This window comes from Leucopleurus acutus, assembly GCF_964270905.1.
Source record: "Leucopleurus acutus genome assembly, chromosome: 5".
NCBI lineage: Eukaryota > Metazoa > Chordata > Mammalia > Artiodactyla > Delphinidae > Leucopleurus > Leucopleurus acutus.
In genome coordinates, this window is record NC_139147.1 from 18618427 (window position 1) to 18646057 (window position 27631).

Below are 27631 nucleotides of genomic sequence, written 5' to 3' on the forward strand. Positions count from 1 at the left end.
TTGTGTATGATGTATTAGGCCACTTTTTGAGGCTTCATTCAGAAAAAAGGGATTTGAGTAAACCTGTTGGGCCCTTGGAAGGCTAAGTGTTATCTTCCATGTGACCACCTTGGCTGGTGATGGTTTCCTTCTGGATGAATGCCAGGGAGTGGGCTGCTCCTAGCAGCTAGGCTTTGTTTCTTAAATGGGTTATTTGATTCCAGTAAGGATCCTGGGTTGTTTGTCTTGTTTTAATTAACTGAGCCAGGGATATGTTTCTTAAAACCTGAAATTCTTTGCAGGTGGGCTTCATTAAGAATAGAAAAGCTTCTGGTTCAATCTGTTATCTCCCAGCGCCTTACTCTGATCTGGTGTTGGCTCGGGAAAGAATTTTTGCCCAAGAAACATGTGTTTGTGATTGAAGTATTTATTTGTGAAGGGCCTCTTGTAATGTCAAATGTAACAGATATATATGTACAGCCAGTTTTATAATTTCTAGCATAATAAGTTACCCTAAGTATTGAGGAATCAAAGTTTGAACTATTACACAGCTCCATTCTAAGAAAACGGGTCATGTTAATGATCATACTTATTTTTTTAAGTTAATATTAGATCTCATCTGGTAGAAAATCCAAAAGGAACTGAAGCATCTGTTTTCTTGTCTTCGCTCCCATTGTCAAAAGGAAGAGATCATAAGGCAATTAAAGGTGTTTTCCAGTAATTTGATAGGGCCATAATCAATTCATTTGAAGGGAATGGGAGAAAGATTACCACCATTTGGTAGTTGGAACATACAAACATGCAAACAGATGGCATCAAAATAACTGTAAAGTCAAGAAGACAGAAGGATAACAAAGTGAAGAATGGAAGAAATAGAAAGATGTTAAGAAGTCAAGCTAGGAAACAATCGAGAAACAGTTGATGTGTTTGTCAGGTAGGGTGACCAGTTGTCTCAGCTTGCTGGGGAGTCTACCAGTTTTAGCACTAAAAGTCTCACATCCTGGAAACCCCTCAGATCCAAGCAAACTGATCGGTTATCTTATTGTCAGGATAAGGACTTGCCTGACTTACTGCTTTGTCCCCAAAACTATTGGGCCAACCCAATACATCAGTGCCTAGCATGTGTTACATACTCAAACTTACTGAATGAAGAAATGTTAGCTGCTGTCATTTATTACTGTTGCTGTTGTTATATTGGAATTGCCTCTCAGCAGCTAGGAGGTGAAAGCGTGCAAACACCAAGACTTCTTAAAGTAGGTAAAAGAGAAGCAATGGTCTAATCTTTAGGAATGTCTTATGCTGTGGAATTGAAGGAATTTGAGTTAGTAATGGGATAATCAGGAAAATAAAGAGAGCCAGGGTAGTTGATTGTGACAGAAGCCAAGAGAAAAGACTTCCAAGGAAGAATTCATGTATGGCAAAGAAAATGAAAAGTGACAGGTATTGAAGAAAAAGGCTTTCCTTTCTCAGGAGGTTGTATGTAACCTTTGAGAAAATTGTTCGGATGGTAGGAATGTAAACCGAACTGCAAGGGTCCTGAGAAGCAGGTAAGAAGGTGGTATCAGTGAGTGTTTAAATCACCACCTGCTAGAATTTGTTGGAAGTAATGGGAAGATGACGGTTCCTCTAGAGCAGAGGCAGGCAAACTATGGCCCACTGGCCAGATCTGGCCTACCGCCTGTTTTGTAAAGAAAATTTTATTGTAAAGTAGCCACACTCATTTCACATATTGTCTGAGACTGCTTTTGCACAGCAGCAACAGAGTTGATTAGTTACAAGAGACTGCAGGGTTCACAAAACCTAAAATATTTACTCTCTGGCCTTTTACATAGAAAATGTGCTGACACCCTCCTCTAGAGGATAACAGAATGGAATGAGGTAATTTTTGTCTATTTGCTTTCTTTCAGTAGAGGAGATCAGAGCCTATTTGTGGATGTATTATGGAGCTGGAGAAAAGGAGGAACTTATTGGGTATCTACTGCTGTGTAATAGGTTACCTCAAACCCAATGGTTTAAAACAACAAACATTTACTATCTCAGTTTCTGTGGGTTGGGAATTTGGGAGTGTCTCTCTTGGGGTTTCAGTCATGTCAGCCAGGGCTGCCATCAGATGAAGGCTGATGAGGCTGTAGGATGTTTCCCAGCTCACTTACATTGCTGTTGACAGGAGACCTTGGTTCCTTATCACATGGGCCTCTCCACAGGACTGCTTGAGTGTCTGTACAACATGGCAACTGACCTCCTCCACAGCAAGTGATCCCAGAGAGCAAGGAAGAAACCCTAGTGCCCTTAATGACCATGCCTTGGAAAACACACATTTTTGCCCTATTTTATTTGTTGCTACAGACAAACCTTGATACATTATGGGATGGCCGTGACGAGAGCATGAATCCAGGGAGTAGGGACCATTAGGGGTCATCTTGGAAGCTGGCTACCATGGGGGAGAGAAATTGGTACTTCATTGTTCCTTGAGAGGAGGATATGGAATGAAGGGCCTTTGCATAGACAAGGAGATAGTAACTATGGAACACACTGTGGAGAGTCAGAGGTACAGAGAAATGTTAAGATGGTGGAGGTAGAATTTATTCAGCAAAATAAATATCAACAGTGGTAAAGGGTCATTAGTCCCTCTGTTCAGTTAGGGGTAAGGCCCCAAGATTCTAAGACTGGAAATCTTTGGGACGGGAATGAATTTGAGCAGAATAAAGTGCAATGGGGAATGCAATGGTGATTTCATTGTTAGATTTTAAATTCCTTGATAATGGAATTTAAAACATGGGCAAAGCCCATATTTTATAAACAAGTACATTAATAAATTTTATATATTTATCTATATATTATAAATGTATTTTATGTCCTTCATTGCATCTAAGATAGGGCCTTATCTATAGGTATCTGATCATTATTTGACTTTTTCTCAATGTTATTATCTTACTACTTACTTCAGTAAAATGGACAAAATTTATATTCTGATTTTGAGGATCAAAGCATTGAATTTTCTCTTATTCCCTCAGGAAAACTGTGAAACTTATGTTTATGGAACATTCTGCTTAGGCTGCTGCTTTGCATCTCTTGGAGAATGAGCCTTAGTTTCTGGCTTGGAAATTGCAGGTGGTGGGCAAGGCCGCAAATTGGGGAGTTGAGGGGTCCTAGCTATTCTGCTGACGATCCGATACTGTGGCCTCAGCTGCTGTTTGTTACATCTGGCAGCAGAGAGGTAGAATTTTACTAAACATGCCATATAAAGTAGAACTAGAAATGCAGAAAATGTTACCTGAAACATGGTTTTAGAGATTGTGCCAGGAGCTTTTGCACTCAGGTCTATGATAGGTCTCAGCTAGGTTCAGTACAAGATTATCTTTTTTAAAGGACAAAAATCCTCTTATGGATTTATGGACAAAATATATATGATGATGACTAGAACTGACAGATGTTTGATCTATTTTTACATTTCTGTGGGGGGAAGTGTCAGGAAGCTATTTCTTTAACTGAAATCTCTTGGTGTAATTTTAGTGTTGTTTTTTTTCCCTCCTGTGAACAATTTTTAGAAATGATACAAGTTATTATAGAATCACCCAGTTCTCCGCTGCATGAATGGCTTCTGTTGGAAGTTAACTCTTCTTAGCATGGATCTCACACATTTCCTCCGAAGCTGGATTTAACAAGGGAGGGATTACTTTGCCACCGTGTCTTTTGATACCTTGGTTTCGCATAACACTTGCACTCCTGTGGATTTATTTTTCATCTTTTGCTGATTTTTTTTTCTTTTTGAGCTATTAAGCGAGGTAGTATGGATATTTCAGAACTTCCATTTTCCCTTTTAAAAATATTTATATGGGGAATTCCCTGGTGGTCCAGTGGTTAGGACTCAGCTCTTTCACTGCCCAGGGCCCGGGTTCAGTCCCTGGTCGGGGAACTAAGATCTCGCAAGCTGTGCCGTGTGGCCAAAAAAATATGTATATATTTATATGAATGTAATACTGGTGGGCAGAAGGGTTTGGAAATACAAAACGGCACCCATTTCAAAGTTATTTTGGCAAAATGGTGTGTTGCCTGCAGTGGTCATAGCTAAGACCTGTTGAGAGCTTGCTACACAGTAGGTGCTCTGCTGGGTCCTGGGTGAGACTTGTCACCTCTTTGGAGCGTAGCTGAGGAGATGAGACACCAACAACCTTACTGTACTCTTCAGAGCTGACAGAGTGATAACCAGAGAATGTTCTGGAGAAAACCGATGGAATGGCCAACATATTCATTCATGTTTGTGCTTGGTAAATTCTACAGTAATTTTTCAGTCCGAAAAGTTATGAAGTTGTCACTTGCTAATTAGTAAAGCGCCACTGATACCATGCCCTCAGCTCTGGGAGGTGACATACAGCCTTACTCACAGAGCTGGTCACCATGCAGGGATTTGGCATTGTTCTTTGTGTGAGTCACTTGGAGGTTATTATGAGAATATGGTTTCCTCCAGAGTGATTCTGTTTATCTCAGAAAAACATCTGATTTTATTGTCAGGACCTTGCAGTAAGCAAAATGGATAAACTTGTCAATGAAATCTGCCATGGGGGAAATGTATAAGCTTTTCAATGAATAAATTCTTCTCAATACTGCTAATTTCTTCATTTCAATGTTCAAAAACCAACACTGTATTATATGTGGTTGGAGATGTCTGTAGCATACATAATGCTTAACCCAAAGGAATTCATAATTGAGAATTAGGAGGAATAGAACTATTTTTGGCATTGCTCCAGGCCACGTTTCTCTTTACAGCCCTTCCCCCCAGCCTCCACCCCAGAGCTATGGATTTTTGTAACTAACCAAAACTTATTTTTTCAGGTGCCCACTGATGGCAATGCTGGCCTGCTTGCGGAACCGCAAGTCGCCATGTTCTGTGGCAAACTGAACATGCACATGAATGTGCAGAATGGCAAGTGGGAGTCAGATCCATCGGGGACCAAAACCTGCATTGGCACCAAGGAGGGCATCCTACAGTACTGCCAAGAAGTAAGTCTCCGCTGGTGGCCAGCGGTTCATGTTGGGTCACATGCACGCTTTTTTAATTTAATTTATTTTATGTTTGTATTTTATCTCTTGCAGTGAATGTCTTGGTTCCTAATGATTCACCATACCATTAATGTATTTACTTGCTTTACCCTACAGTATGCATAAATATTTTAAAAATTATGTCATATAATAACCATCAATAAACCAACTGAAATATAATCTTGTATGTCAGATATACTTTAATTTAAAAAAAAAAAGAGAAAAAACCCAACTGAGTAAAGTTTAAGATACCTTGGCTCTTCCTTTTATCTTTAGAGTATATCCCACTGTGGCTAATGCAAAGTATTGTGTTTAACAGTGACTAGGAATTGGGAGATTGGGGTTGGCATATACACACTACTGTATAGGGTAACTAATAAGGACCTACTGTATAGCACAGGGAACTCTACTCAGTACTCCGTAATGACCTGTATGGGAAAATAATCTAAAAAAGAGTGGATATATGTATATGTATAACTGATTCACCTTGCTGTACAGCAGAAAGTAACAGAACGTTGTAAATCAACTATACTCCAATAAAATATTAAAAAAAATAAAATTAAAGTGACTAGAATTAATTTTCTCTATGTTACCAATTTGATATATTTTAGTTCATTTATTTGTTTATATTTAATTTTAGTTTTTCTCTCCTTATTTTTACGACTTGAAAACCTAAAACATGTACATTGTTAAAATATTGAAATAAGAAGTTGCACTCCGAAATCTCACTTGCCATCCATCCTCTGTTAAAAAATATTTCCATCGTTCTTGATTTATCCTTCTTGAAAAAGAGAGAATTTATATTTTTCCTTCTTCTGCTTATACAAAAGGTAGCTTACAATAAGCGCTGTTCTGTATTTTGCTTTTTTAATATAACTTTTAGATCCTGGAAATCACCCCCTTGCCATTTGTAGAGATCTTCAGCCTTTGTGTAATTTCTCCTCGTTTTCTTGCTATTATTGTATAGGGTTTTTTTTTAAATTAATTCAGTTTAAAATAACTGGAGTCCAAGGCATTTTGTCCCACATTTCTAGACAGTTATATATTCCTACAATATGTGGCTTTTTGTGTTTTAAGAACATTTAAAGGAATTAGTGTTACACCTCTTGGCAAAGCAAAATTTCTTACCCTACATAAACAATGGATAACCTGGCAACATTTCCTTTGTTGTAATCTTTTATGTACAAGAAAATTTTCTTTAGCCCTGTTGGATCCAAAATGAGTGTTTAATGAAATATATATCTGTGTGTGTGTGTGTGTGTGTGTGTGTATATATATATTTTTTTTTTAACATATACATATATACCCACATGTATTTTTTTTTTATTGGTAGCACTATAAGAAAAGACAATCTAAATTCTAACTCCTGTGTTTTGAGAAGCAAAGAAGCATTTGCATTATCACAATATATTGCATATCAAGTAACTTTTGTCTTGAAGGAGTATGAACTATGATGTGAAAAGATAATTCTTCATGTTTAAGTAGAAATCACTAATATTGGCATCCTCTATATTATTTTAAAAAACATTTATTATATAGGGACTGATAATAAATTCACTTTTGCCTGGATATGACATTTCTAAAATATACATTTTTGGAAATAATATTCACATTCTATTGAAGAGTTCCTCTAGTACAGTTTTGTAGATGAGTTATGAGTTGGTAAATTGGAACTCTGTGCATGCATGCTTTTAGGTTTTTGATACCATTTTACTTGTCTGGATACACATGCAGATTATGCATTCTGAATGTTAAATAAATTTTTTTAAAGGCTACAACTCAAATTTCCTTAATGACGTTGACCACATAATTTTCTGTTGAATGGCTATTTTGATGTATATATCGTAGTTGGCATCTAAGTTTTTCTTCAGTGTCAGTCATGAATAATCAGATGTTTTTACATTTGTATGATGACTCTATAAAAATTACTCTTCATGACCCTGAGAACAACCCTATTCCCACTCCACTTAGAGATCCCACTAATGCCTGGGTAACTTCGCTTCCTGTTTTAGTCTGTTGTTTGTCCCTGGGATAAGCCACAGAGTGGTTCTTCGTAGTCCCAGCCTTTGCCAGATTGTTGGTAACCATGGGGTGGAGGTAGGGGGAGGAAAGTGAGCCCTTTGGTTGTTTCTCCTTTGTCTTGAAATTCTGGTTATATCTGCCTATCTCAGTTTACCACCCACTGAGGTCTTGTACAATGATACACAACAGGCCAGAGTCTTAAGATGGATTAGACAAACATTAGGCTAGAGAAGTTAAGAAAGGGCCAGACCATCAGGGCTTGTGGACCTTTTTAATGAATGTGATCTCTATTCTGTAACACCAGGATGTGTCATGGAAGGTGTTTATTATTTTAAAAGAAAGAGAATGACTGTACATTAGCATTTCCAAAAGTCACCCTCTAATAAGAACGTACTGTATAGCACAGGGAACTCTACTCAGTACTCTGTAATGACCTATATGGGAATAGAATCTAAAGATTGATTCTGTAGAATCACATATTCGATGTATATGTATCCAAAGATACATGTACATATATCCACTCTAAAGAGTGGATATATGTATATGTATAACTGATTCGCTATGCTGTACAGCAGAAACTAACACAACATTGTAAATCAACTATATTCCAATAAGAATTAATTTTAAATTAAAAATAAATAAACTTATCAATCACCACTTTATTGTGAATCATCATGAAGGGCTGAGTCAGAAGGCTGGTCAATATGAGCACTCTGACCTGAAAAAAATAAACAAAAACAAAAGCCACCCTCTTGCTTTGTCACTCTGACCTCATATCTAGTTTCTCAGTTCCCTGGGACCGAACTGGAGCCTCTACTCTGGAGCTGTCCAGGGCAGTAGCCACTAGCGGCACATGGCTGTCGAGTGCCTGCAGTGTGGCTATAATGTGTGCTATAAGTGTAAGATATCAACAAATACCATATTTCAAAGATTTACATGAAGAAAGAGTATAAAATAGTCACATCAGTAATTGCATATTGGAATGATAATATTTTGTATATACTGTTGTAAACATCATGTATATGTTACTAAATTGTGAATATGTATGTTATTAAAATGAATTTCAACTGTATCTTTTTACTTTTCAGTGTAGCTACTGTGGAATTTAACATTACACTGGCATTATGTTTCCATTATATTATATTTCCACTGAACACTGTTGCTGTCCTGCCCTGCCCCATTCCACCAGTGACTCTAGGCTGTAAGGGTTTTAGATCCCATGATCTAGCAAGTGGGAGAGGGAAGCGGAAGTGAAGAGTCCCTCCAGGCCTTCCCCCAGAATTTTACTGGTGCTTGGGAGTTAGAGAGGCTTATTTGGGGCCTTTTAAATATGTCTTTCATTAAAAATATTTTAGTGCAAGATGATTATATGAATACTTTTCTAGAGTCCAGTGGTTCTCTCTTCCTCCTTCAGACTTATATCTCTGGGTGCTAAGGATGCAATGATGAGTAAGATACAGGACATGTTCTTAGAGGGAGATCACAGGGCCGAGAAAGGCTTATAAAATAATTTTAGCAACTTAAAAACTGATGATGATGATGTTGGCACATGGCGATATTGTTGATAATGCTAGTACCAACTAAATTTTATTGAGCATTAACAAGGTACTGAGCTACCTTGCCAAGTGTTTGCCCTCATTTTACCGTCATGATGCCTCTGGGAAAGAATCCTGGGAAAGAAACTTGGTGATTTGCAACATTTAAGGGGAACAAAGAAACCTAGGATCAGAACTAGGTGGTATTATGTGCTGGAAGTCGAGCCAGGTTAATATCTAAATGAGGGAAATGATGAGAGTGCAAGTCTGATGCAGACCAGAAGTGACTGAAGTATAATTTTTGACAAGGCAACTCATGACTGCCTTGTAAAATGAATGCATATCAAAACTTATACTCAATTCATTAATTGATGAGGTAACCTGTAAGATGTTAACCAGTTTGACTTGAAGAGATTTAAATCCTTTTTCAACAAACTTCATTCACATGGCTGTGAACAGGAATTATCTGATCTGCATTGCATAAGACAGAAAACATTTGCATTGCTATCAGGTATCTACAGTATCTACTCCTACAGGGTTGTAAAGTAGCCTATAGAGAGTCAATCAGAAGAACATACCCTGTTTAATCAGGTCATCTTTTCCCCTACCACCCCAGGCTCTGGAAGACAACACCTGCATTTCACTGCTAGAACACCCAGTACATAATCTCTTTTGCCCCTTTCTGAATAATGGACATTTTTAATAATAAAACAGTCTCCTAATTTGGCAAATAAAAGTTCATTATTGATCTTTAAGATAGCAATTTCAAGGGAATAGCATGGGAAGAGTCAAATTACAGTAGGTTCCAGGAAGAATAACATGTATGGGTGTTGATGCCATCTGTGGTCTCTCTGAGGAAAGTCCAAGAGGCAAAGAGCCTGTGGGCAATTCATGGAAAAGGGAAAGGCTTTGTTTTTTGTTGGGCTTTGTTTTTAAAGAGAAGGAACTTTAGCTGAGGGAAGCTTACACTAAACTGTAGGAAGGGTAGATCCATCATAAGAAAACTAGTGACTGGCTGAGTCTTAGAAAAGAGAATAAAAGATGGGGAAATAGGGTGGGTTAATTAGGCAGTTTGTGTCGTCAGGTGATTGAAATCTACTCGTACATGGAGAATATTTTCTCCCATTGATGGAGAGGATCTTGGGGTAGGTATAGCTTACAGAATTTTAAAAAAGGCAACCAGTAACTGGGTCCTCAGATATCGAAACTGAGACTCAGTGCTGCCTGGAATTTCTCTGTTGGGGTCTCTTGTTTTCCGCTTATCCTTTCTCCTTTATGTTCACCTCATTTTCTCCTGCAAAGATGGCTTCCTTTAGGAGGCCAGGGAAGATGGCAACTCTGGGAGTTTGTTGTTCCAGTTTGGATTTCCAACCCCATTCTGCCAGTGTGCATTCTAATTCCCAGATAGGGTTCTCGTTGGTCCTGCTTTCAGTCACCCATCTATCTTTGGACTAGTCACCATATCCACAAGGACTCAGTATGTACTGGGACTGGCCCACCTTGGTCATGAGGGTGTATGGCTTGTTTGGCATCCCAACCAGAGCCAACTGGTGTGGGGAGAGGAGCTCTTGCCAGAAAAAAGGTTGAAGAGTGGCATGGGGGCAAAATAGAATAATGACCAAAGCCCAACACAATGGGCTTAGAAACACACAGTGCCTTTTAAAAGTTTTATAGGTTGGAGAGTAGGTAGCTGAGGGAATTCACATCGTGACTTTAACCAGCTTTGGGGAAGGTATTGGGGGGTGGGTGCTGGAGAGGTGTTCACTCAGAACGTTTAAACAGTGTTCAACTTTTTCTATTGAATGGTGCATCCTAAACTATCTAGAACATTGCTTATTGATATTTTAGGGTCTTTCTGCCACTTTCCACTTTGTAGGTAGTCTAAAATTTTTCTTTTATAATTAGAAATAATAGTTTCATTTGTAGGATTGAATTTTTGTGTGTGTTATTGGAAAAATGTTTATTTTCCTTTATTTTCTTTTAGCTCCATATTTTAATTTAGACAGTTAATTGACTCCCTGCTAAGAAAGCCAAAGAAAATAATGTTTGTAATTTTTCCAACTCCCCTTCTCACAGATTTTGTAAGCTATATTATTTTTATATTTTTGAAGTTTAATATTATGGTCTGTTCTATTGTCATAATTCTCACAGTCATAGGTTCTGTCTTTAACTGGATTCAGTGTTTACAGCAAATCCTTTCACCAAAGCATCTCTATACCCATAATGTTTATTTTGATTCCTCTATTTTTTTGGGTGCCTGTCATCTTACTTAGTTATTTCCAGAAGTTGTTCTTATTGAACAATAGTTTAGTTATGTATAGAATTCCAGGTTGACAAGTATGTTTGTTCAGCACCATGAAGATGCTTATCCACTATATTCTGTCATCATTGTGCAAATTCCCTTTTTTTTTAAATGTACAAAACCCATTACTGTCACCATTTACAGTGCTATTCATTTACTGATTACTTTCTCTCAATAGTGATGAATCATTTTTTTCTTTATGTTCTCAGTCCCTCTTGTGACCAAAACACAGATGTTTTAGAGACAGCTGGCTGAGTCAGAGAGGCAGCTGTGAGCAGTCTGTGGTCCTAGGACAGAATGAAACCAACTGAACTCCTGCTCGTGACCTCTTTTTGACCTTTTGCTAACCAATTTAACTCACTTGTATAGCTGCACATCGTATCTGTTGGTGCTTAGCTTAATATGATGTGTCAAATATTTTTTTTTGATAGTGAATTATCTAGTCCATATCTTTCATAGTTTCATGTTCCTCTCAGTTTGTATTCCCTGCTGTTGGTTGTTTTGTTGTTATTATTAATGTTGGCATTTTTGCCTCCTGATTTCTTTGGTCCTATTGTTGGTCAAGGGCAAGATTAGGGAGAAAAAAAGTAAAAATCGAGTCTTTTACCTTTGCTCTTATAAAGCCCTTATAAAGTTTGATTGGGAAGATAGTTTGAAATTTAGGTTTGTGTAATCAGCTTTTTATCTCATAGCATACACATTCTTGGTACCCATAAATTCCCTCCTGTTCCCCAATCATAATAGTTATGTTTTTGCCCAGTCATCATTCAAATACTTGCATATTTGAAATATAAAAATTTTCTTTACATTTTTTTATTAGCACAGTCAGCACTATTCTTTCATTTTTTTTTTCATCAAATGTGTATTGAGGACTGCTATAGACTTAATGTTTGTGTCTTTCCCAAAATTCATATGGTGAAGCTTTAAGGTCCAATGGGATGGTATTTGGAGATGGAGCCTTTGGTAGGTAATCAAGTTTAGATGAGGTCATGACGATGGGGGCTTTGTGATGGGATTAGTGCCCTTATAAGAAAAGACACCAGAGAGCTTGCACAGTTTGCTTTCTCTGACTGTTCACACAAAAAGGTAATGTGAGAACCTAGAGAGAAGGTGGCAATCTGCAAGCCAGGAAGAGAACCTTCACCAGAACCCAACCATGCTGGTACCCTTATCTTAGACTTCCAGCCTCCAGAACTGTGAGAAAATAAATTCCTGTTATTTAAGCCACCTGGTCTACGGTAATTTGTTATGGCAGCCTGAGCTAAGACTAGGACTTACTTTCGCTCCTTTGGACAAAAGGATTTTAGGCCTAAAGTGTCACTGAGAATTACTGTTTCTAGAGATCATGCTTTACAAAGCATTTTATGCAACACTCGGCTCTGACTCAGAGCATGTGGTTTGTCATTTAGTAACTGCTTGTGGACGGCCTGTTGTTGGCACAGAGATTGGAACTGAATAGGGCAGATGTTCTGCCCTGCTCTCTACACTGAAAGAACCTCTCCTGAAATGGCCTTGTGGTCTCCTCCTGCAGAGACTGTTTCTTTCCATTGATAGAATCCTAAAGAAACTTTTAAGCAAGAGTTAGGGGTTGGTGGCCCTCAGTCCAAATTTGCCCTCAGTTTATTTTTACCCATTTGAGATGTAGGTGCCATGATAATGCTCAATAGTAGAGTGATAAACATATAGCAGGGCCTTAAATATTCAGTTAAATGTACTAAATGATCACTAAGTATACTTCCTGAAAACAGGAAGCAACCCTAGATGGTTCTTTATGTGACCCTGTGTTAATATGTTCTACTGTTGACTGTTGAATTATGTTTTCTAGCAGTTACAACCTCCCCTTCAATCTTGGTTGGACATGAGACTTGTTTTAACCAGTAGAATAGAGTGGTAGTGGTGCTGGTTTAGTTCTGGGTCTAAGCCTTAATTCGGCCTAGAAGTGTCTCCTTTTGCACTCTGGGAAGGCAGCCATGTGGAGACGCCCAAGTAGAAAAGAATGGAGGCCCTCATTCAATAGCCCTACCTGAGCTCCCAGGCAGCTACCAGCACCGGCCACGTATGCAAGGCCAGGATGGACTTTTCAGGCTTCCTTGCAGTACTCTAGCTGACGACACCATGTGAAGAATCACTCAGTCAACTCACAGAATTGTCAGGAATTCTAAATTATTATGTGGTGGCTAACCTCCAAGATGGCTCCCAACAGTGCTTGCCTCCCTCCTCGTATTCGCATCCACACGTAGTCCTTAGTCTCCTCCCGCAGTGTGCAGGAGGATATTACAGAAATGATGTGTACGACATTTGAGGCTGGATCATAAAGAGCACGTGGCTTCTACCTTACATACTTTTGCTATGGTGGAAGCCAGCCGCCATGTCATGAGGACACTCAAGCAGCACTGTAGGGATGTGCATGTGCTGAGGACCTCGGTGCTTCTGCCAGCAGCCAGCAGTCACTTGCCAGGCAATGAATGAACCACTTGGAAGTGGATCCTGTAGCCTAGTCAAGCCTTCATTTAACCTCAGCCCCAGCTGACATCTTGACTGCACCCTTGTAAGAGACGGGATCACTCAGCTCAGTCTCTTCCGGACTCCTCAGGCCCAGAAACTGTGTGAGATAAGAAATGCTTACTGTTTGAAGCTATTAAGTTTTGGGATAGTTTGTGTGCAGTAATAGATGACAACAGATGTTCCCTTGACGATTATTGTCCTCTGTGGTCCTTTGGTAGAAAAAAGTTCCTTTCCTTCATTCTATACTAGATATAGAAAGTGCTGCCATCGCAGAAACAATTTGAAAATAGCTATGTAAATTATTCATCATTTAACAGCCTAAGGTGGCCACTTGCCTTAATGAACTGTTACATTACCCAGGTATTGGCCTAAGGAACCTAGAAGTCTTATAAGTAGATCAAAACTAGGATAATATTCCCCTTGAAACATACATTATAAAGCCTAGGAAGAAAAATTAGAATTTTTAGATTTTGTTGTCCTTTTTCTTTTGAATGAAATGAGGTTTCATTTCAAAAGAAAGAAAAACAACACTTTTATTTAAACCAAAGGCTTTAGATTGAGAGCAGAAAATATTGGAAGTATACTTCAGTTCTTCATCTGAAGAGTTTTATTCTGTTCCAAATTTAATTCAGGCAAATTGAGCAGATATTTCCTGATTCAAGATAAGATTTCGTGTCAGGTGTTGCTGAGTGGCCAGACAACATTGTTGGCTCATAGGAGCTTCTAAACACACAATTAGATAAATTGAGAAAAGAATTTAGGAAATTGAAAATGTAGAATGGGGCTGTAAAGTAGAGGATCTTGATTGTAAATCTGGGTTTTGAGATCTAATTCTAGAGATGAGTAAGGGCTATGGGATTGTTTTTAGCAGGAGTGTTTTCTGGTCAAGACACTTTTGGAAAAATTAGCCTATATCTAAGGGTGATTTGGACTGGGGAGAGAAGGGAATTCCAATCTCAAGATGCTAGTGTGAAAGGGATAGGAAAGATCATCATGCCTATCCTTGTTGTATAGTTGAGCACATATGAGATACCCCAAGATGCTGTTATAAGGGAGCCCTTAGGGTCAAGCGCAGTGAAGGCAAAGCATGGGCTTCCCTATCAAACCTTCATTCAGATGCAGCCTTTGCTCTTTGACACCTGAGCAGTCCAGGAAAGCTGTTTAACCAATCTTAGACCACGTCCTCCTTTTATGATAGGAGCACACAGGAGTGTATTGTAAAAGTTAAATATGGTCAATTCAACGAGAAATTGTGTAAGTCCCAGTACTGTTCTTCCTCCTCTTTTAAGGAGAGAACTTAAAACCCAGGCTCTTCAACCCTCTGCATCCCTAACATGCAGAACACATCCTGGGAGGCAGGGGCTTAGATCAGGTGTCCACGACTCTGCTAACTTACACTGGGAGCAGGTCTCTGGAGGGAGCTTTGAACAGGTTAAGCCTCAAGTGCTGGCAGAGATTTCCAGCTGGGAAACTTAGGTGAATGTGGCTTTGCTTCTAGTCTTTCTATTAGATTATGGGTAAACTCTCTTTTTCCTAAGTGTTTTCTTTTCCACAATTAACAGTATGTGTTTTCTGTTTCTTTAACCTTCTTGCTCTAAATGAACAGCTGTTTTGTCTATAAGTTAACAGGATCGCCGAACAAAGCATACCAGTGCCTGGACCAAACAAAAGCTGATGAGTTAAACAAAGCCATTTCCTTTGCCCAGCTGTCTACTCTAAAATATATAACATGACAGGGACTCCCAGACGAGACTTGTTTGTCAGCCTTGCTGCCTTCATTCTATAGTGATGTGAAGTTAAAATTAATTTTAAAAGTAAGAACACGAGATCCTTTTGATCTAATCAACTTTGAGGGCATATCATAGACACACTGCCATGGTAGAAGCTGTGGAACATTCTTGGCCATTATTATTTTGCTCTGTGTGCCGTCTACCTTTTTGAGCTTAAAATTGACCTATAGATGACAGGCACCTATGCTTTGTGGTTTTGGTGTTTGAAAGATGCAAAAATTCATATTAAGTGAAAAATTTTAAGTAAGAGGTATCCAGCTATCTATATACGAGTACAGATATATTTTCCGCATTATTGGTCTGTATGCTTATAAGGATTGCTTGCATAAACCATAGGATTCAGAGGTAAAAGAGATGAAACCAGTTTGGATATTTTTTCCCACACAGTTTTCATTTAATGAGATTAATGTTTGATTTAACATTTGTCCTTGTTACTATCTAGCTCTTTCCGAAATGCATACTCAGTTATTACATATTTGCAGTAACACTATGGACTTTTATATTTGCCGCCTTATTTATTTATTTAAAATGTTTTTTTCTATAATATATTTTTCTTTTTAGCTTTATTGAGGTACAAATAAATAATCTTGTATAGATTGGACTTTTTTTAAAGTTTGTTTTTTTATATACTTTTTTATTTTTATTTTATATTGGAGTATACTTGATTAACAATAGATTTGACATTTTAAAAAATTAGAAAATTAGACATAAATTGACAGAGAATGAGGATCTTGGCTGTACGTGGACACATCTGTTTGTTTTCACATTCGTGTCCTGTCCTATTTATTTTGGTGTCCGTACCTTCCTCATTTGTCTTTACATTCAGCACGTTGGTATGACTGACTTACACGTCGTACAAGGTTCTTGCACAATATTTTCTAATTCTAAGTATGAATGTATGCATATGACAATATATTTGCATACAATGTCAGAAACAGACTTGGGCCACGTTATTGGGAAATAGGCTGGTGCCCTGAAACATTTTCTGTGCCTTGCTATAGATAAGGTCATCATTGTGAAAACACAGCACTGCACGTACTTTCCATTATTGCACTGGTGTTTCATCAGCTGCATCTTGCTTCCCAGCACCTCATTAAATTGTAATCAGAGGGCTCCCCTGGTGGCACAGTGGTTAAGAATCTGCCTGCCAACGCAGGGGACATGGCTTCAAGCCCTCGTCCGGGAATGCCGCGGAGCAACTAAGCCCATGTGCCACATCTACTGAGCCTGTGCTCTACAGCCTGTGAGCCACAACTACTGAGCCCTCATGCCACAACTGCTGAAACCCACACACCTAGAGCCCATGCTTTGCAACAAGAGAAGCCACTGCAATGAGAAGCCTACTCGCCACAACGAAGAGTGGCCCCCCCTCACCGCAACTAGAGAAAGCCTGCATGCAGCAACGAAGACCCAATGCAGCCAAAAATAAATAAATTAAAAAAACATTGTAATCAGAGAACAACTTCAGTTTCCAGTTCACCTTCTCAATTAAATTAGATACTGTCTCCAATATCTCTCATTATTACAAGAATTTATGTTGAGAAACAATTTAAGATATTATTTTTCTTTGTGTTCCAGAAAATTTTAAAGGAGAGACTATGTTATTTTAATCCAGAAACAAAAATATATTGTTTAGCACACACTTTGTTTTGGCTTAGACTCTGAAGTGGAAGTAGTTTAGAACTTAGAATTAATACACTCTTTGAGTGCTCAGAGATATCATCTACTTTTTTTTAAAGTTTATGATAAATTTTCTTTTTTAAATTTATTTTATTGAAGTATAGTTGATTTACAATGCTGTGTCAATTTCTGCTGTACAGCAAAGTGATGTGTGGAATCTAAATTATGACACAAATGAGCTTATCTACAAAACAGAAACAGACTCAGACATAGAGAACAGACTTGTGGTTGCCAAGGGGAAGGGGGGTGGAGGAGGGAAGGATTGGGAGTTTGGAATTAGCATATGCAAATTATTATATATAGAATGGATAAACAACAAGATCCTACTGTATAGCACAGGGAACTATGTATTTAATTTCCTGTGATAAACCTTAACGGAGATGTCACCTACTTTCATTGTTGTGTTCTAACTTCATCAATTTCATCTTCTATGAAATGGAGCCATTATCAACTGATAGAGGTTTACATGACCTGCTACACATAAAACATTTGCAATGATTCAGACACATAATAAACCTTCAATTACATATATTTTTTATACTCCTCTTGGATATGTTCTTTGGAAAAGAAATTGATATGTAAAACTTTCACAGGATGAAAATATCCTATGATTAGGCTACCTCTATACCATTTTACTATAGAGTTTGATTTTTTGTTTCATGCATTGTTCATACATGCTACCTAGGTGCCATCATGCATTTACAATTAAGATTTTGATTTGTTTATATTTTTGTTTTTTCACTTGTAATGTAAATTTAAAAGCGTGACTTTGTTTCCACTGGACTCGTTTTTTAACTTTTAGTTCTTTTTAATTCAAAATTTCAAGCATATGTAAAGGTAGAAAGAATAGTATAATGAATGCCCCCTGTGCTTATCACTCCAATAATTATAAAATCTAGTCACTCTTGTTCTTTGAGAAGTCTGGAATCCCAGTTCTCTATCTTACCTCCTTCAGAGTCCACATTATTTTTTGCAAGCTCCTTGTGCAGATAGATGTGTTGCTTATCCCTTTTGCACAGCTGTAAATTGATTAAGATGAACTAAAGGAACACACGTTATTTATTGACTTCTAACTCACATGTTTAAAACACCAGTTTAATAACACTACATAATTTCTAGCATATTTTTTCAAAAAGAAATATACTGGAGAATTTGATTAAAAATTGATTTTAAATGTTGAAAGACTAGAAAGAACAGTAAGTAAATTTTTTCAGAATTAGGAGCAATTCCCATGACCCTGACCATTAACTGTTTACAGCTTTTTATTAGCCACATTTGATTTTGTGTTCTTGAAATATCCTTGGTCATTTGGAATCTAGTTGTGTGTAAATATGACTTTTGGCATAAATTAATCCCTTGTCCCAGGTGGCCTGTTGCAAAAGGATACTCCGAGGGTTCCCGTTTGTCCTTTTTCTTTTTTTTGCGGTACGCGGGCCTCTCACCGTTGTGGCCTCTCCCGTTGCGGAGCACAGGCTCCGGACGCGCAGGCTCAGCGGCCACGACTCACGGGCCCAGCTGCTCTCGGCATGTGGGATCTTCCCGGACCGGGGCACGAACCCGTGTCCCCTGCATCGCCAGGCGGACTCTCAACCACTGCGCCACCAGGGAAGCCCACATTTTTTTTTTTTTTTACTTTTCTGTTTGTCCTTAATGTTGCAAATAAAGGAAAGTTTTTGTAGGACTCTAACAATATATGTCTTAAATATTTTTATATTTCTGTATATATACCTATATGTTCTTGGCTTTCTTAAATATCATCCATGTATTTTCTTGGTTTGTGTATTTAACACCTTAAATGTCATCTTGTCTGAGATTAATATATTTTCAATTTGGATAGACACAGAAAGAGAGAGAGAGAGAGAGAGAGAGAGAGAGGGAGAGAGAGAGAGAGAGAGGGAGAGGGAGGGAGGGAGGGAGAGAAAGGGAGACTCTAGATTTTTAAAATTTAGAATGAAAATGTTCTGATGGTGACCAAGTTTTAAGGTAGTTTTCTGTAGTGAGGAAAACCAATTAAGTTACCAACTACAACCTTCTAATATGGATCTAAGATTGTTTCTACTCTACCTCTCTTGGTTATTAGTATTTGAAATTTCTTCAGTTCACTTAAAATTTTTTTTTTAAATATATGTACAGATAGATTTGCTTTCAAAGATAAAACATGTTTGTATGGCCAAAATAACTGCTTGTTACAGATGCCTGGGCCAGTCAGATGGGCTTCCTTAGCCTAAGTGAGAGCTTGGCTTTTAATCTTCCTAAGTATCTTCCTCAGCTGTGTATTTATTAACATTTATTAACATTAATCTATTGCTTTTTATATAAGATGCTATCACTGGTAAAAATTGCTACATCATACTTGGAAGAATAATATTAGAAGGCACTGAGTGCTTATTTTTCTCAAAAGCTTATAATCCAACTATAATATCATACTATTCAGATAATCTTTTTTAAGAGATACTTTGATAATACCCAATGGGAGCTTAATATATACTAAATTTCCCTATGTCTAATGGACTGAACTTAGCAAGAAATAATCATTACCTATTTTTCATGCACTTACTGTGCTACCACAGTGTTGACCACCATTGAGGGAACACAAAAATGAATCATATTGTCCCTGCCTTCAAGGAGTGTATGTTCTAATGGGGCAGGAAGGCACATCAGTGTAATAGGAGGTGGAAAGTGGTCGGTGATCAAATACAAGCGATCGGATAAAATGCTTTGGATTCAGAGGCTGAAGTGATCAGGGAAGGGAACATTAGTGAACCAACTTTTGAGCTGGGCTTTTTTCTTGGGTGTTGTTCATTCGGAAGGGAAATAAAGCTACCAAAATAGCTTATGTTTAAAAGGGGGCTTATTGAAGGAGATGCGGCACGCCTCGCTGGCGTTAGAGGTGCTCAGGATGTCCCTGTCTTGTTCGCTGTCTATCACTGTCTTGGGTACACAACTGTCGCATCTTAGCTTCTCTCTCTGTACCTCTTATTTCCCTGCTTCTTCCAGAGGCCTAGTTCCCATTCCCCTGCGGGTTTTGACAGGCACCATCTCTGGCTATGACTTACCCTGCCTGCCAGCCGTGTATGCTCCCTCATCTAACCAGAGCCTGGATGTGTTAGTTCACAACTCTCGAAGAAGGAGAATGCCATCCTCAGTGTGCTTTCCTCAGGCTGTAACCAGCTATGGGGCCGGAGCTGCAGAGTTAAAATATGGTCACTAATGAGTGCTCTTCCAGAGGACGGGGGCTAGAGCACTGCAGAGAGGGGCAGGCATGTTGGCAGCCTCCTGATCACCTTAAACCAACGTTAATGAAGGTGGGGCAACACAGGAGGAGGAAATTGTGTTTCCTGCCCTTGGAAAGTGTATTTTCACTGGGGAGGTGGTGCACGTGTATACCTAACCCCAATGTGAGGAGCACTGCAATAAATACAATAAAGCATTCCTGAAGTGGGAGAGAGGGATTGACATCTATTACACTGTGAGTGGAGGAGGTTTGTCCACCTGGGAGACCCTACGCGGCCTGGGCATCTGAACTGTGGTGTTAGGGTCTTAAGAAGAGTGTGTTTGGGGCACAGGGTGTGTATTTCTTCAGCGGCTGCCTGTGTAATTCAGGAAGGTTTGTAGGAACTGAGGATGGTTTGCCTTTCAAGTAACTGGCACAAGCTGGATTTGTTTCTGCTTTAAGTGTTTCTTAATACAGCTGTTGTCATCTAAAGTTTTTAATAATAAAAAATAGTCACTCATAATTGGGATGCACATAGGATACATTTTAGAAAAGGAAGGGGGCTGTATAAAAGTCAGGTTTTGCTAATACCTGCTGTTTTAGCAAATTATCAGCAATGCTTGTTGTGTTAGCAATACATGCAGTTGCATGTGTTGGAATACATACAAATTAAATAGGTTAGGGATCTCAGATATCTTTATTTCCTATGTTAAGATGTGAGATGCACAAAGAAAATGTAAAACATTGAGCTATGCTTATACTTAATTATGGTGAAAAGTCAGGGACTCTAACCACGAGCACATTTGCATGCCTAATTACTTTAATTTTTATTCTTGCCGAAGACTATGCTACTTTTTCAACATGAGATGCTTATTTGTCTCATAACACAAAAACGCTTATTTGTCTCTGGTGATATACTGGAGCTGCTTAATAAAAAATAAGATCTAGTACTCGGAATTTTTGTCAGAAACTTTAGTATGTTTTTTGTTGTGTTTTTGTGTTCTGGTGTTTGCTTTCTGACTTGGAGGTTTCTTGTGCCTGTGGTAATCACTGTGATTAACTGGGACTAGATGTGCTTCAGAGGAAGTTTTGTCACTTTAATGTTTGGTGTTCCTCCCCTGTTTAAAATATACCTCCTGAATTGAGAACAGCAAATTTTTATACTCTTTGGCAAAGTCGAATTAATAACTCCTTGTCTCAGGATAAAAGTGGCTGGGAGGCTTCCCTGGTGGCGCAGTGGTTGAGAGTCCGCCTGCCGATGCAGGGAACACGGGTTCGTGCCCCGGTCCGGGAAGATCCCACATGCCACGCAGCGGCTGGGCCCGTGAGCCATGGCCGCTGGGCCTGTGGGTCCGGAGCCTGTGCTCTGCAGCAGGAGAGGCCACAGCAGTGAGAGGCCTGCGTACCGCAAAAAAAAAAAAAAAAAAAAAAAAAAAAAAGTGGCTGGAAGCATGGAAGTTGCCACTTCCGTTTCCATTGTTAAGGCAGTAGGCAAACTACGTGTGGAAGTCACGTGGTTCAGATTTTATAATCTCCTCCAACTGCCTATTAACAATTATCATTGTCCACGTTCTGGAGAGAGGAGTTGCAGCACAGTAAATAACACATATGTCCTAGATTTCCGGGTGGGAACTGGAAGGGAATTTTGTGTTTGGCTGATCACCTCGTGAAGCTGTCTGGTGACCTTCAGGGGAGAAGCCCTGTCTTCACTGATCTTAACTGGTCTGTATGCAATTCTATCTGCTAGAAAATTATCCACCGAATAAGTTACTGCTCTGTTGTACCAGGTATTATTGGTGCAATACCTTAGGACACTGAAGATGGAGCACATCATGAGCAAGAGACCTTTTTTTTTTTTTTAACTTATCAATTTGTACCCTACAGATAGCTTTTTAGTTTTAACTTAAAAAGAAGAAAATATGACTTGACTGTGCCTGTAGGAGTTTTTTAATAGAAAACTGAAAACTCCTGAGAAAATCCTCAGCAGGGTGATATTTCTGTGAAGTGGCAGCTAGAACCCCTTTAGAAAAATATAGTAACGCACACTTTACTGCACATAATGTTGTGTCCCTCATGGCAAACTCTCTAGTGTCGTAAAGTTTATAACTCATGAGTGCTGTACTTTGTGATATAATAAACAAGGAGAGGTGGTGGGAGAATTATATTGCTGCACAAAAAGCCACTCTTCACCTTTCATCATATAGGAAAAAACCCTGGGGATATTAAATTTTAGTGGCATTTCAAGTTGAGCATTATCTACGACTGAAATTCATGCATTGAAGAGTTAAGATATTTAAGAACAAAATAAAGTAAAGGGAAAGAGCTGTTTCCATTTAGAGCTAAGTTACTGGCAAGTGTTTTGGAAGAATAACTTTCTCAGTACCCATCCAGGATCTGATTTAGATATCCTTTTTTGTGTGTTTTCATAGCATGTACCTCCCCATTGAATTTGCCTTGTACTACACTGATCAGCGTTTTATTTTTTTAGAGCAGTTTTAGGTTTGTGGCAAAATGGAGAGGAGGGTGCAAAGATTTCCTGTGTACCCCCTTCCCCGACTCATACATAGCTTCTCCCCCTTTCTCAACATCCCCCAGCAGAATAGTAGTACATTTATTTCAATTGATGAACCTACATTGTCACGTGATTATCACCCAAAGTCCATAGTTGACCTTAAGGTCCACTCTTGGTGGTGTACATTCTATGGGTTTGGACAAATGTATAATGACATGTATTCACCATTACAGTATCATATAGAATCATTTCACTGCCCGCCAAATCCTCTATGTGCTTCCTGTTCATCCCTCCTTCCCCCTAACCCCTGGTAACCACTGGTCTTTTTACTGTCACCATAGTTTTGCCTTTTCCAGAATGTCATGTAGTTAGAATCATACATGTATTTTCACGCTGGCTTCTTTCACTTAGTAATGTTCAACTAAGATTCCTCCATGTCTTTTCATAGTTTGATAGCTTCTTTCATTTTAGTGCTAGGTAATCCATTGGATGTACCACAGCTTTTATTCATTCTCAGTGTCTGATTTTTTAATTGATTGACCTCGGGGTTGGGACAAGGGTGAGGCAAGTGAGGCAATCAGGAAGCAAGATAAATAATATTTTAATGCACTATTTTTAAAAAATATAACCATTTTGTCTTTTATTTATTTATTTATTTATTTATTTATTTATTTATTGTTGGCTGTTTCACATGGCTTGCAGGATTTCCAGTTCCCTGCCCAGGGATTGAACCTGGGCCACGGCAGTGAAAGCCCAGAATCCTAACCATTAAGCCACCAGGGAACTCCTTTAATGCACTAAAAATTAATGCACCAAACTCCACAACAAACAAAATATCAACATTTCAAATAGAGACAGGATCATGGCATGCTCTCTTTGAATGTGACTGACAATCATAAGAAAAATTCCTTCTATCCATAACCCACACTGTGGACAGTATCTTCTTTTTTTTTACATCCTTATTGGAGTATAATTGCTTTACAATGGTGTGTTAGCTTCTGCTTTATAACAAAGTGAATCAGTTATACATATACATATGTTCCCATACATATGTTCCCATATCTCTTCCCTCTTACGTCTACCTCCCTCCCACCCTCCCTGTCCCACCCCTCCAGGCGGTCACAAAGCACCGAGCTGATCTCCCTGTGCTATGCGGCTGCTTCCCACTAGCTATCTATTTTACGTTTGGTAGTGTATATATGTCCATGTCACTCTCTCGCTTTGTCACAGCTTACCCTTCCCCCTCCCTATATCCTCAAGTCCATTCTCTAGTAGGTCCATTCTCTAGTAGGTCCTGTCTTACCCCTAGGTTCTTAATGACATTTTTTTTTCTTAAATTCCATATGTATGTGTTAGCATACAGTATTTGTCTTTCTCTTTCTGACCTATTTCACTCTGTATGACAGACTCTAGGTATCCACCTCATTACAAGTAGCTCAATTTCCTTTCTTTTTATGGCTGAGTAATATTCCATTGTATATATGGGCCACATCTTCTTTATCCATTCATCCAACGATGGACACTTAGGTTGTTTCCATCTCCAGGCTATTGTAAATAGAGCTGCAATGAACATTTTGGTACATGACTCTTTTTGAATTATGGTTTTCTCAGGGTATATGCCCAGTAGTGGGATTGCTGGGTCATATGGTAGTTCTATTTGTAGTTTTTTAAGGAACCTCCATACTGTTTGACAGTATCTTCTTGTTCTGAAACCTGGTATTTCCCCAAAGGCACTGCTTCCCCTGTAGCCTCCTCAGGTAGTTCTTCCCTTGCAACCCTCATAGCATTGTGCCTAGAGGTAGGGATGTCTTCCTTCTCACTCATTTTCACTTCCAAACCATTTTTTCCTTCGCCCTAAAATGTCCCCCACCCAAACTGTGAAATACATGGTCTTGGACTAATTTACCCCTCTCCTCCACCTGTTGGAGGCATCTGGAGAGCTCTTTCTACTGCAGTGGCAATCTTTGAAGGTTTTAGGTCCTGACCTTCTGTCATTCAGTCAAGTGCATCTTTTGTAATTCTTACGTGATTTTTAATTTATTTATTTTATTTGTATTTATTTTTGGCTGTGTTTGGTGTTTATTGCTGCGTGCGGGCTTTCTCTAGTTGCAGTGAGAGGGGGCTACTCTTCGTTGCGGCACATGGGCTTCTCATTGCGGTGGCTTCTCTTGCTGCAGAGCATGGGCTCTAGGCTCATGGGCTTCAGTAGTTGTGGCTCATGGGCTCTAGCGTGCAGGCTCAGTTAGTTGTGGCACACAGGTTTAGTTGCTCCGCGGCATGTGGGATCTTCCCGGACCAGGGCTCGAACCCGTGTCCCCTGCATTGGCAGGAGGATTCTTAACCACTGCGCCACCAGAGAAGCCCCATTCTTAGGTGATTTTAATATCAACCTTGATGATCCAAGATTCCAGCTTCTGGTTTTTTTATTTTCATTCCTCCTGTGATCTTGCCTTTATCATTCTTTTTCAGCCATGCCCTCTGATACTCATGTTATATTCCTTGCAATTACCAATAACTGTAACTCCCCCAGAATCTTAATTTCAGCTCTCTGACTCTCCAAGTACTGCTTCTAACCACCCCATTTTCTTTGGTATCTTTAGGACAAAATTCTGTAGCGCACACCAGGACTCATTGATACTACAGCCTTTTAAACGTGTATCTCAACCTTCATATTCCCACTTTAGATTTCATGGCCCATTATTATAACCATTCCCTTGGTTCTACCCTCAGTTCTCGTATGCTTTTCTCTCTTCATTGTATTTAACTGGCAAAACAGCAACCCTGGTGAAATGCAAGATTTATGCAAGGGAAAGCCCATTTTAGAAATAAATTTTTATGTTTATATTTTTCCTTCAAATCTCTACTATTATTAATAAATAGAAGGGATTTGATATTTTCACAAATATATTTTAGTTCATCAAGTTTCCATTTCTTTCCAAGTGCTCAGTAAACACCATGATTTGTTGAGAACAGTAATCAGAGCAAAGGACTGTAATTTTCAAGGGAAGAGATTCATCAATGCAATTCTTTATCTAAATGACAGTCATGATAACTGTTTGATAAATTATTCTTATGTAAATTACTTTGAATAAAGATAAAGATTTTTATGTAGGAAGCTTGCTGTGTGTCATATCCTGTATGTGAAATATTTGCCTAATTGAGTAAGACATGGGAGGGTTGAATTGAAGTCATGGTAATATTCCCAGGTGTATCTACTATAACATTTATTTAGGGCATTACAGAGTATCATTGTCACACCAGTTTATTTTGCATTGAAATGACCCCATGCTTTTAAGAGGGCCCCCTCCTCCCTTTCTATTTTATCTCCCCTAGAAAATATGTTAAGCTGGAATGGGTGCAGTAAAATAAAGTAAAAGTTATATTGCTTAATGTTTTGAATGGAATGATAGGTTCTTGATCTTTTTCTTTACCCTGAATTCCCCAAGCTAGATCATAATTAGAGCAGGCTTGAAAACCTTAGAATAACAGTGGCGGTTCAACGGGTGCTTGTGTGCCAGCCCTGCCTCAGGTAACGATTTACCCTTTTTGTATGCTCTCCCAGGTCTACTCTGAACTGCAGATCACCAATGTGGTGGAAGCCAACCAACCAGTGACCATCCAGAACTGGTGCAAGAGAGGCCGGAAGCAGTGCAAGACCCATGCCCACATTGTGATTCCCTACCGCTGCTTAGGTGAGCTGACTGACCTGGGAGCTGGCGTTGATTGGCTATGGGCTTTGGGGATGAAAAGGAAGGATGCTCTAATTATTAGATCAGATATGCAGGCTCTTCCTTCAGCATATTGCCACTCTGCATTCGACTATATTTTGGACACAGTATGTCTGAGCTTCCTGCCTCAGAATGAATTTACCGAGTGTGTTTATTATCATTAAAAATTTGTGGACCTATGCCATAACTGCTGAGTGAAAATGCCTAGTCATGGGGCCCAAGAATCTTTTTTTTTTTTTTTTTGCGGTACGCAGGCTTCTCACCGCTATGGCCTCTCCCGTTGCGGAGCACAGGCTCCGGACGCACAGGCTCAGCGGCCATGACTCACGGACCCAGCCGCTCCACGGCATGTGGGATCCTCCCGGACCGGGGCACGAACCCACGTCCCCTGCATCGGCAGGCAGACTCCCAACCACTGTGCCACCAGGGAAGCCCCCAAGAATCTTAATTTTACCAAATTCTGTAGATGATGCTCATGCACACTAATTAACTGGACTTAGTAGAATTAAGACCTTATGTGTTTCTTCAATAGACTTCATAGAAAAGAGAGCCTAATGTGCATTTTGCTAATTTCTTAAAAATCTTTCTACAACAACCCACTACACCTCCTGTTTGAAGATAATTGGGGAATTAGAGTTTGTTGGTTTGTTTGTTTTTCCTGCTTACCTCAAACTAGAGGGAACAGTTTGATCACTAAGGTTTAAATGTGTGTTCCTTTCTGACCTCAAATTTTACTTTAATTTGTTATTTTAAAAACTGAGTTGTTTTTTGTGGTATCATAGTTTTTCCTCTGGAAATACTCTCATACTCTATATTTAATCTGACTTGGTTCTGTCTCTTCCTAGTTGATTTTTTTATGTAACCAGGCATTGGGAAAATCAGCCGTCTTTGATCTGATAGCTGGCATCTAGATGTTTTCCCGAAGTTTATTCATCGGTAGGATAGTTGTAAATAAGGACATAGCGATTTATCTGTGGAGGATGTGGATATTCATTCCAGTGATATCTTGTAAAGACTGAAAGGGATCTGTCTTTAAAAAAGAGTCCCAGCAGCAAACTTAGAATGTCAGGATGACAGATTCTGGAGATCTGTATAATACTTGGGTCAAACATGAATGTCATAAGAACATACTGATTACTGTTCATGCCTGAACACAATTTGAGACATTAATAGAAAACTGGGCTAATGCCCAATGAATGAATATTTCATCTGGTTGATTTATGATAAAGAAAATGTAGAAAACCAGATTCTTAAACATTTGGCAATTGAAGAGATTCCTTGTTCCTCCTTATCTGTTGTTCCTAGATACTTTACAAGGCTTCTA

At 39.0% G+C, this 27631-nt stretch overlaps 1 protein-coding gene across 4 annotated transcripts in view; it reads left to right on the top strand.

Moving 5' to 3' along the window:
• The window catches only part of APP (amyloid beta precursor protein), a 274171-nt gene that overhangs the window by 52216 nt on the left and 194324 nt on the right, over positions 1 to 27631 (top strand). For all 4 annotated transcript variants that reach the window (XM_082840186.1, XM_082840187.1, XM_082840188.1 and 1 more), the window contains exons 2-3: positions 4813 to 4980; positions 26142 to 26271. In XM_082840186.1, coding sequence (XP_082696312.1) covers positions 4813 to 4980; positions 26142 to 26271 — 298 coding nt within the window. The remainder of the gene's footprint in view (positions 1 to 4812; positions 4981 to 26141; positions 26272 to 27631) is intronic.